This window comes from Malaclemys terrapin, chromosome 21 (assembly GCF_027887155.1).
Source record: "Malaclemys terrapin pileata isolate rMalTer1 chromosome 21, rMalTer1.hap1, whole genome shotgun sequence".
In the NCBI taxonomy this organism is placed as follows: Eukaryota; Metazoa; Chordata; order Testudines; family Emydidae; genus Malaclemys; species Malaclemys terrapin.
In genome coordinates, this window is record NC_071525.1 from 18,027,218 (window position 1) to 18,036,787 (window position 9,570).

At 63.2% G+C, this 9,570-nt stretch overlaps 1 protein-coding gene across 1 annotated transcript; it reads right to left on the reverse strand.

Moving 5' to 3' along the window:
• Positions 1 to 351: 351 nt before the first annotated feature.
• On the reverse strand, positions 352 to 9,241 carry LOC128827424 (NLR family CARD domain-containing protein 3-like). The gene is made up of 8 exons (XM_054011279.1): positions 9,224 to 9,241; positions 7,775 to 8,105; positions 5,645 to 5,737; positions 5,093 to 5,152; positions 2,863 to 4,621; positions 2,500 to 2,586; positions 1,901 to 2,068; positions 352 to 897 (listed from the first exon to the last, which is right to left on the reverse strand). Exons 2-8 carry the CDS (start codon positions 8,100 to 8,102, stop codon positions 591 to 593), a joined length of 2,802 nt encoding a protein of 933 aa, XP_053867254.1. The 5' UTR covers positions 8,103 to 8,105; positions 9,224 to 9,241; the 3' UTR covers positions 352 to 590.
• Between the last annotated feature and the right edge of the window lie 329 nt (positions 9,242 to 9,570).

A 9,570-nucleotide genomic window follows, 5' to 3' on the forward strand; every position in this document is an offset into this window, starting at 1 on the left:
CACTGGCAGCTGGGTTCTATCCCAGCTCTTGCTGTGAAATTCACAGGCAGACCCCCCCGGCCCCACCCCACATCCCTCTGCCAGTTTATCTCCATGCCCTGCAGATGAGGGAGGAGGGGGTTCAGACTCCATGGCGGCAATGGGGCTGCTTAATGTCCTTGTGGTGGGGAGGGTAATGGGAGTGTCCGCCCTACTGGGAACGGAGCTGAGAACCTCGCCGTCATTACACACAGCCATTCGGATGGGAATAATCTGGGGCCGGATGGGAGCCAGCACCTCCTAGCGGGGAAAGGCCCTGTGTCCCATTCCCTGCCCCCCGAGCCAGCCAGCCCCCCACCCAGGGGCTGGATCGGTGCCAGTGGCCTCTAGAGGGGAAAGGTCCCATTCCCCGCCCCGTGAGCCAGCCAGTCCCCCAACCTGGGCCCGGATGGGCGCCAGCGCCCCCTACAGGGGAAAGGCCCCGTGTTCTGTTTCCAGCTCCCCATAACCCTACAGCTTTACCCAGATGGCATCATGGGGGATCTGAGTGAGTGTCTCCCCCCTGTGGCGGGAAGGAGCCTAGCAGCGAGACGTGCAGCTCCTAGCACCTTTCATTCCTTCTCCCCCAGGAGGGCACTGATCTCTCTCCTCAGCTCTCGGATTCTGGCCCGGGCCTCGGGGCTGGTCCTGGATTCGTCCAAGTCCCGGAGGACGGAGACGATGCAGCGCAGGGCGTCGGCGTTCTTCACGGCATCCATCTGGTCGGGGTCGGCCTTGATCTCTTCCACCCAGTCCAGGTAGGCCTGGAGCAGGCCCATGTCGCTCTCAAACGTGCTGATCACCTTCAGGCCTGGCTTGCGACGGCTCAGCTCCGACAGGATCTGCTGCCCGGCCTCGCTCAGCCGGTTCCCCACGATGCTGCCCAGAGGCGGGGGACAACACATCAGGGGATCGCAAAGATGCAGCTGCCTCTGGGGTGCAGCGGCCAGTTTATAATGGGATTGCTCGCCGGGGGCTGGCAGCGGTGGAGCCATTGTATATATTGGGCGCTGAGATGCGGCTGCTGCTGGGGTGCAGCATGAGGGCTAGTTATACAGGGATCCCTCACTCAACACTGAAATGCGGCCACCTCTGTGGTGGAGCGTGCAGGCTGTTTATACAAGGACCCCTTCACCCGGTGCAGAGATGCAATATTGAGGCCAGAACTGACTGCTAGGGGAGAGTCCCCATCCCACCCCTGCAGCACAGCGCCCCCTAGCGCCACCCAGGGGCATCGGGGCCCTGCAGCACAGCGCCCCCTAGCGCCCTGCAGGGGTATTGGGGCCAACTTTGACTGCCAGGGGAGAGCCCCCATCCCACCCCCTGCAGCACAGCGCCCCCTAGCGCCACCCAGGGGCATCGGGGCCAGCCCTGCCTGCCAGGGGAGAGACCCCATCCCACCCCCTGGAGCACAGCGCCCCCTAGTGCAATGCTGGGGCATTGGGGCCAGCCCTGCCTGCTAGGGGAGAGTCCCCATCCCACCCCTACAGCACAGCGCCCCCTAGCGCCACCCAGGGGCATCAGAGCCCTGCAGCACAGCGCCCCCTAGCGCCCCGCAGGGATATTGGGGCCAACCCTGACTGCCAGGGGAGAGCCCCCATCCCATCCCTGCAGCACAGTGCCCCCTAGTGCCATGCTGGGGCTCCAGGCCAGCCCTGCCTGTCAGGGGAGAGTCCCCATCTCACCCCCTGCAGCACAGCGCCCCCTAGCGCCACCCAGGGGCATCGGGACCAGCCGTGCCTGCCAGGGGAGAGTCCCCATCCCACCCCCTGCAGCACAGCGCCCCCTAGTGCCATGCTGGGGCTCCAGGCCAGCCCTGCCTGTCAGGGGAGAGCTCCCCCCCGCAGCACAGAGCCCTCTGCAGGGAGCTGCTGGCACTCACGTCAGGAGCCGGAGGGTGCTGTTGGCCAGGAGGCAGGGCAGCAGGTTGTCCAGGCCGCTGTCGGTGATGCCGGTGATGTCCAGGTACAGCTCCTCCAGGGTGCGGTTCTCCCGCAGGGCCTCCCACAGCCGCCTCGCCCCCTCCGAGCCCAGGCAGTTCCCGCACAGGCTGCAGGGAAGCAGAGCGACAGGATCCACTCGAGGGCGGGGAAGGGGCCACCTCAGAAATCCCCCCCAGCCCGACAACTCTGGGTGCATCCCAGCCCTGAACCCCAGAGAGGGGGGCTCGCGCCCCATGGCCCAGCCAGCCCTTGGCATCTCTTTTGGGGCTGCCAGCAAAGGGGTCCGTTAGTATCTGAGCGGGGAGAGGGGGAGATAGTCCCTGTCCCTGCTGGGAACGGCGCTGAGACCCGGCAAACTCAATTCCCATATGGAGTTAGAAGGGCTCAAAGCCCATTTTCTGCCCCCCTGAGCCAGCCAGTCCCCACGCTGGGGCTGGATCAGAGCTGGGGTCCCCTAGAGGGGAAAGCCCATGTGCCCCATTGCCCCCCCCCCCGCCCCTGCCAGCCTGCGCCCCATCCTGGGGCAGTGGTCACTCACAGCAGCCGTTTCACTTGGCACTGGGGGGATCTCAGCACCTCAGCCTCTATGACGGCTGCCTCCTTGTCCAGAGAATTGTAGCGCAACCTGCAGAGGAGTGGTCAGCGTGAGAGGGGACTGGAGCACCAAGCAGCCCCCGCTCCCGGAGCCTAGGATAGAACCCAGGAGTCCTGGCTCTTAATCCCCCCCACCCCCGCCGCTCTAACCACTAGACCCCCACTCCCCACCCACAGCCAGGGATAGAACCCAGGAGTCCTGACTCCCAGCCCCCCCTGCTCTAACCACTAGGCCCCCTCCCAGAGCTGGGGCTAGAACCCAGGAGTCCTGGGTGGCGTGCACGCGCACACGCACACACACACTCACTGCAGCGTCTCGCAGCGGTGCAGCAGCCCCCGGATCCTGCGCAGCCCAGCCATGCCCATGTTGCTGTAGCTCAAGTTGAGGTTCTTCACTCTCCCGGGCTCGGAGGCCCCCAGCACGTAGGCCAGGGCGGCGCAGTCGGCTGGGTTGAGGGTCACCTTGAAGAGGTTGACGTCCTCCAGCTCGCGGGCCACCCGGCCCGTCACCCCCTCCTGGCGCAGCTCCGCCACGCAGTGCAGGAGCGAGAGGAGGCGCCTCTCGGTGTCTCCCCTGAGCTTCCTCCCCAGCCAGTCCGCCACGGGCCCCAGCACGTCTCCGGAGAAGCCTGCGGCCAACCCCTCCAGCTTCCCTTCCATCCTGGAGGTCAGCAGCCCCATGAAGAACCTGGCGAACATCTGGAGATTGTCCCATCGGGGCTGGTGGCCCCTCAGGAGCTGCCTGGTGGAGTGGAGGAGACTGGATTCGCCTGGTGATGTCCAGGAGGGCTCCGGGTCCCCGTCCTGCTGGGCTGATCCCTCCCACCAGAGATCCAGACAGGGCGTGAGGTCCTCAGCGCCAGGATCCAGGGCAGCCACGCAGTAGAGCGCAGCCAGGAACTCCTGCACCGTCAGGTGGAAGAAGCAATAGACCTGGTGGTCTTCTCTGGAGAAGATGGGGTTGAAGAAAGTGCCCGGAAGGTCTTGGGGGTCGAATCCGAATTCCCGCAGCTCAGCTGGGGTGAAGAGGATCTTGCCAGCCAACAGGGCGGCATACGCCAGGCGCTCGAGGCGCAGGACCAGCTGCCCGGCGCCCGGCTCCGGAGACCAGCTGCGACCCAGGATGGTGGCCATATAGCAGCGATAGACCTCGGTGATGGTGGTGGGCGGAGATGGGTCAGCTGCCTGGCCGGCGGGAAAGAACTCCCCCAGGGCGGTGCATAAGATGAAGCAGTAGAGGGGGATGAAGCAAAGCCCGGCTAAGCCTTGGTGGCCGGAGATGTAGCCCTGCACGGCAGCGGCTCGCTCGGCATCCCGGAAGAACCGGCGGAAGTAGTCCTCCACCTGGTCCTCGTCAAAGCCGAGGATCAGCAAGCGGCGATCAAAGGGGATGCCGGAGAGGGCCGGGCACGGCCGGGACGTCACCACGACGGCCGCCCCAGGCAGCAGGGTCCCGTCAAGGAGTCCCCGCAGCAGCTCCTTGACGTGGGCCGGGTGGCCGGGCCGGTGGCGGGGAGTTCCGCCTTCCAGCGGGTGCCGGAATTCGTCCAAACCGTCCACGAGGATGAGGAGGTCCCCGGGCCGCGCCAGCAGCTCGGGCAGCACCTCCTGGAGGTGGGGACGCTTGGCACAGATCAGCCCCTCCAGGGTGACCGGGCTGGACATCACGCTGAGCTCCCGGCAGGAGAAATCCAAGGCGCAGAGGGGGCCCTGGAACGCCGCGCCCAGCGCCCAGTCGTGCAAGATCTTCTGCACGGTCACGCTCTTGCCGATGCCGGCGGCGCCGCTCAGGGCCACCCGGCGGGGGGCCTGGGTCTCGGTGGGCAGCGGGGCCAGGAGGTGGCGCAGGGGGAGCCGGCGGGGGGCGTGGAGCGGGAGGAGGCGGGCGCGGTGGGCGGCCAGGGCCAGGTGCTCATGCCCGGGGGGGGCAGTGGGGCTGGAGTTGTCCAGCAGCAGCAGCGGGGTGTAGCGGATCTCGAGGAGGCCACAGGAGCGGGCGTCACAGGCGTTGGTGCACAGCTGCTGGGTATGCCGCAGCAGAGAGGCTCGGTGCCGCTGCAGGACAGCTGGGGGGAGGGGAGGAACAGCTGTGGGGGGGTCGAGTGTCTGCACCCCCCCAGACCCCTGGGTCTGCCCCTCACGCCTCGATCCGCCTCCTAACTCCTCCAGCCCTCCCAGCCCCCAGTCCTTCTGCACTATCTGTCCCCCCCAATCCCCCCTCTCCCAGGCCTCCCTCAACCCCCATCTTTGCCCCCAATCCCTCTGTAACTCCCCCATCTCTGCCCCCAAATCCTCCCCTCAACCCCCATCTCTGCCCCTGCCTCGCCCCCAACCCCAAGATCCTTTCCCAACTCCCCTAACCTGACCCACCATCCCTGGCCCTGCCCCCAACCCCCGACCCTCTCTCCCACCCCTCCGTCCCTCCCCACAACTTTCCCTCCTTTCCCCAGGCCTGTCACCCCAACTCGCTCCCCTGCTTCCAACACCCTGACCCTCCCCCTGACCTCCCTCCCCAACCCAGCCCCCTCACTCCATACCTTTCAGCGGGGCGCTCGGGGCCTTTCGGAAGTTCAGGTTCCCGGTGCGCTCCTCACCTGCTGGGCAAGGGACAAGTGTCCTTGTTGCTTGGGGGAAGGACCCAGATCCAGGCCCCAGAGCTGGGCTGTGCCAAGCCTCTCCCTGCCCACACCTCCTCCATGACATCCAGCTGTGGCCTCAGAACTGGGGAGAGAACCCAGGAATCCTGGCTCCCAGCTGCCTCCCACTCTCACCACCAGACCCCATTCCCCTCCCAGAGACAGGGATAGAACTCAGGAGTCCGGGCTCTCAGTCCCCCTATTCTAACCCACTAGACCCCACTCCCCTCCCAGAGCTGAGGATAGAACCCAGGAGTCCTGGCTCCCAGCCCCCCCATGCTAACCACTAGACCCCATTCCCCTCCCAGAGACAGGGATAGAACCCAGGAGTCCGGGCTCCCAGTCCCCCTATTCTAACCCACTAGACCCCACTCCCCTCCCAGCCTGTCTTGAGCTGATGATCCCGCATTGATAATTGTTCCTGAGGTTGGTTGGTGGCAGGGGGGGTCTCACCTGGCGGCTCTGGGGTTGGCTCATACTTCTTGGTGTGTTTCCGCAGGATTTTCCGCAGGAATGTGTGGTTGGATTTCGGAGGGTTGGGATTGTCTGCAAAAGAAAGATGGATGGAGATAAAAATAGTGGTTGGATGGGTGGATGGCTATAAAAAAAAGAGAGTTGGCTGTATGAATATTAAAGAAAGGTGGCTGGATGTGTGGATGGATGGATATCAAAAGGAGAGTCGGATGAGTGAATAGATACGAGAAAGATGGACAGCTGGAAGGTTGGATGGGTGGGTGGATGGATATAAAATGACAGATGGGTGGAAGAAGGCCGCAAGTCTGGATGTGGGGATGGATGGAAATAAAAAAGATGGATGGAAGGCTGGCGGTGTGGGTGGATGGATGTAAAGAAGATGGATGGATGGGTGGAAGGTTGCATGGATTGAAGGCTGGATGGGTAGACGGATGGAAGGTGGATGGACGTTGGTTAGGTGGATAGATATAAAAAGACATGGATGGAAAAGGTTGGATGAATGGAAGGTTGGAAGGGTAGAGGGATGGAAGGTGGATGGACGTTGGTTAGGTGGATAGATATAAAAAGACATGGATGGAAAAGGTTGGATGAATGGAAGGTTGGAAGGGTAGATGGATGGAAGGTGGATGGATGGTTGGAGGGATATAAAAAGGATGGATGGATAGATATAAAAATGTGGCTAGCTGGGGCTATGGCTGGAAGGCTGCTTGTGTGGATGGATGGATGGATGGATGGATATAAAAAAGATGGGACGAGGCTGAGAAGGGGCCAGTTAACTGTGTAGGCCACAGCTAAGGGGAACTGAGCGGCTGAAGTAACCCCTGACTGGTGATGGAGCCCGGCTGAGCGGGAACAGGTGGGGCTGGGATAAAGCCAGGAAACTCGCAGCAGAAGGGGGCTGCAAGGAAGGAGCCTGCAGCCACTGTCTGGACGTTAGCGAGGGAAGGAAGGGAGCCGGGGGAGAGGGGCAGGGAAAGGCCAGCGAGGTTTAAGATGGTGCAGACCTTGGCTGTGGATTAGAAGGTTGCTGGGCTGGAACCTGGAATAGAGGCTGGGTCCGTGTTACCCACCAGCCCCTGGGGAAGTGGTGCCACCTGGGCAGTGACTGAGAAGACAGCTGGAGACAGTTACTATGGAAAGACTTTGATACCTTGGAAGGGGGAAAACCCAGGGTGAGTTGGCCAGAGGGCCGAGCCTTGAAGGGAGAGCACCCGGAGTGTGAGAGTGAGAGTGAGAAAGAGAGAGACAGCAGGGGGCGCAACCCTGCAGAAGGGGCATCAGACCTGGAAAGCGCTAATCCTCCAAGGGGCCAGGAGGAGGCGCTCCAGTGGTGAGTAGAGAACCCTGTGATGGGTGGATGGATATAAAGAAGTTGCATGGGTGGATGGATGGATATAAAGAAGGATAATTGGATGTATGTATGGGTAGCGGTAAAAGAAGGATGGATGGAAAGTTGGATGGGTGGATGGATAGTTGGGGGGTTGGATGGATAGATGGAAAAAAGGGCAGTTATTTGTATGGATAGCTATAAAAGAAGGATAGGTGGAAGGGTGGGTGGGTGAATGGAACTAGAGAAGGATTGGTGGAAGGTCGGGTGGAAGGTTGGATGGATGGACGGATGGATGGGGGGGTTGATGGATGGATGGGTGGATGGAAATAGAGAAGGATGGGTGGACGGGTGGGTGGATCGGAAGGCTGGCTGGGTACAGAAAGACGGAAGGATGATGGATATCAAACAGGCTGTTTGGATGGCAGGTTGGAGGGACATAAAACCACGGCTGGCCACGTGGAAGGCTGTAAAAGAAAGCCGGGTAGACGGAGGGATGGTTGAAGATGGAAAGCTGGAGGAAGGGATGGGAAAGACACCTGGACACAGTGATGGCTGACGTGAGGCAGAACCTTATGGCGTTCCTGTGATTTCCCCCAAATTACAGATGCAGCCCCCAGTGCCAGCCCCCCTGAGCCAGGCAGTGCCCCACCCTGGGGCTGGGTGGGAGCTGGCACCCCCTGGAGGGGACAGGCCACGTGTCCCACCCCCCTGAGCCAGGCAGTGCCCCGCCCTGGGGCTGGGTGGGAGCTGGTGCGCCCTAGAGGGGACAGGCCCCGTACCTGGTTGCAATGGAGGACACGGTCTCTTTTTCTCCGGGTACTTCTCCTTCAGCCATTGCTGGAGCTCGGCGCCGTATTCGTCCTGCAGGTCCCGCAGCGCTTCCAGGAAGCACCGGCTCCTCTCGACACCCTGGCTGACCGACTCCAGCAGCGCGATGACCTGGTTCATCTCGGGGGCCATCTCCAGCAGGTTGAAGTACTCGTCCTGGCTCAGCACCTTGGTGTCGTGGAGCCGACGCAGCAGAGGCTGGGGGTTCCCCTTAATCCAGCAGAGCAGGGCCTGCCGGTGCTGCTGGATCAGCTCGGGGTAATGCTGGGGGGCAGGCATCTGCTGGGGAGAGACAGAGAGAGAACCCAGGAGTCCTGGCTCCCAGCCCCCCTCCCCTGCTCTAACCACTAGCCCCCACTCCCCTCCCAGAGCCAGGACAATGCGATGAATAGTCTAAATTGGAGGGGAGAGCGCCCCGTCCTGAGCCCCGCCCTGCAGCACAGCGCCCCCTAGCGCTGCCCTGGGGCATTGGGGCCAGCCCTGACTGCTGACTGCTGGGGGAGAGCCCCCCGCCCTGCAGCACAGCGCCCCCTAGCGCTGCCCTGGGGCATTGGGGCCAGCCCTGACTGCTGGGGGAGAGCCCCCAGCCCTGCAGCACAGCGCCCCCTAGCGCTGCCCTGGGGCATTGGGGCCAGCCCTGACTGCTGGGGGAGAGCCCCCAGCCCTGCAGCACAGCGCCCCCTAGCGCTGCCCTGGGGCATTGGGGCCAGCCCTGACTGCTGGGGGAGAGCCCCCCACCCTGCAGCACAGCGCCCCCTGCAGCTGGTCTCCCGTCCTGTCACCCACCCAGCCGGTCCTGGCTTGGCAGCTCGGCTGGGCTGTGACAGGGGGTGGATGATGTGGGGAGGGCGGAGTGGGGCGGGGCATCTTATCTCCGCTCATTCCAAGGAGCAGAGAACTTGACCTTCATTCCACTGCTACAGCCCTCCAGTCACTGAGCGGGGGGTGGGGTGACTGGGGGGGGGGAGCAGGGAATGGGGCCTTTTGCCCCTGATCCAGCCCCAGTGGGGGATTCACTCTGGGCTCCTTCAGTGTCATGGTCCTGTCTGTGAAGTGAGTGTGTCCAGTCTCAGCCCTGTCCCGGGAGATGGACCACGTCCCCCCAGGGGAGCTCACCACCCCCTTGCCAGCAGCCCCAGCAGACAGGTGAGGGCCGGATCTGGGCCATGGGGACTGAACTCCCAGCCCCGCCCCCGCTCTAACCCACTAGACCCCCCTTCCCCCTGAGCTGGGATAGAACCCAGGAGTCCGGGCTCCCTCCCAGCCCCCTCTGCTCTAAGCATTAATCCCCCACCCCTCCCAGAGCCAGGAGAGAACCTAGGCGTCCTGGCTCCCCCGCTCTAATCACTAGGCCCCATCCTGCTCCCGGTGGGACAGGGCAGTGGTGTTGTGGGTCCTACCTGGGTCCAGCTGGGTCTGCAAAGGCCCTGAGCCCTGCTGCTCCCGGGGCGGGGCAGGATCTCAGCTCTACCGAGAGCAACCTTTGGCTCAATCATTAACCACAATCAGCAAAGGCCTTGCTGGGTAATAGCCCCTCCCTCCCTGGGTGAGAGCCAGGACTCCTGGGTTCTCCCCTAGCTCTGGGAGGGGAGTGGAGTCTAGTGGTTAGAGGGGGTGGGGTGGGAGGATGGTCTCAGAGCCAGGACTCCTGGGTTTTCTCCCTAGCTCTGGGAGGGGAGTGGGGTCTAGTGGTTAGGGGGGGGGGGGCGTGGGAGGATGGTCTCAGAGCCAGGACTCCTGGGTTCTC

What these genes read in the sequence shown, in the direction of transcription:
- LOC128827424 (XM_054011279.1), bottom strand. Translation starts at nt 8,102, where the DNA reads ATGCCTGCCCCCCAGCATTACCCCGAGCTGATCCAGCAGCACCGGCAG. An exon ending in CACCGCTGCGAGACGCTGCA is followed by an intron (nt 2,587 to 2,862) that starts GTGAGTGTGTGT and finishes ACTCCTCTGCAG; the next exon opens with GTTGCGCTACAATTCTCTGG. An exon ending in AGCACCCTCCGGCTCCTGAC is followed by an intron (nt 898 to 1,900) that starts GTGAGTGCCAGC and finishes GCCTCTGGGCAG; the next exon opens with CATCGTGGGGAACCGGCTGA.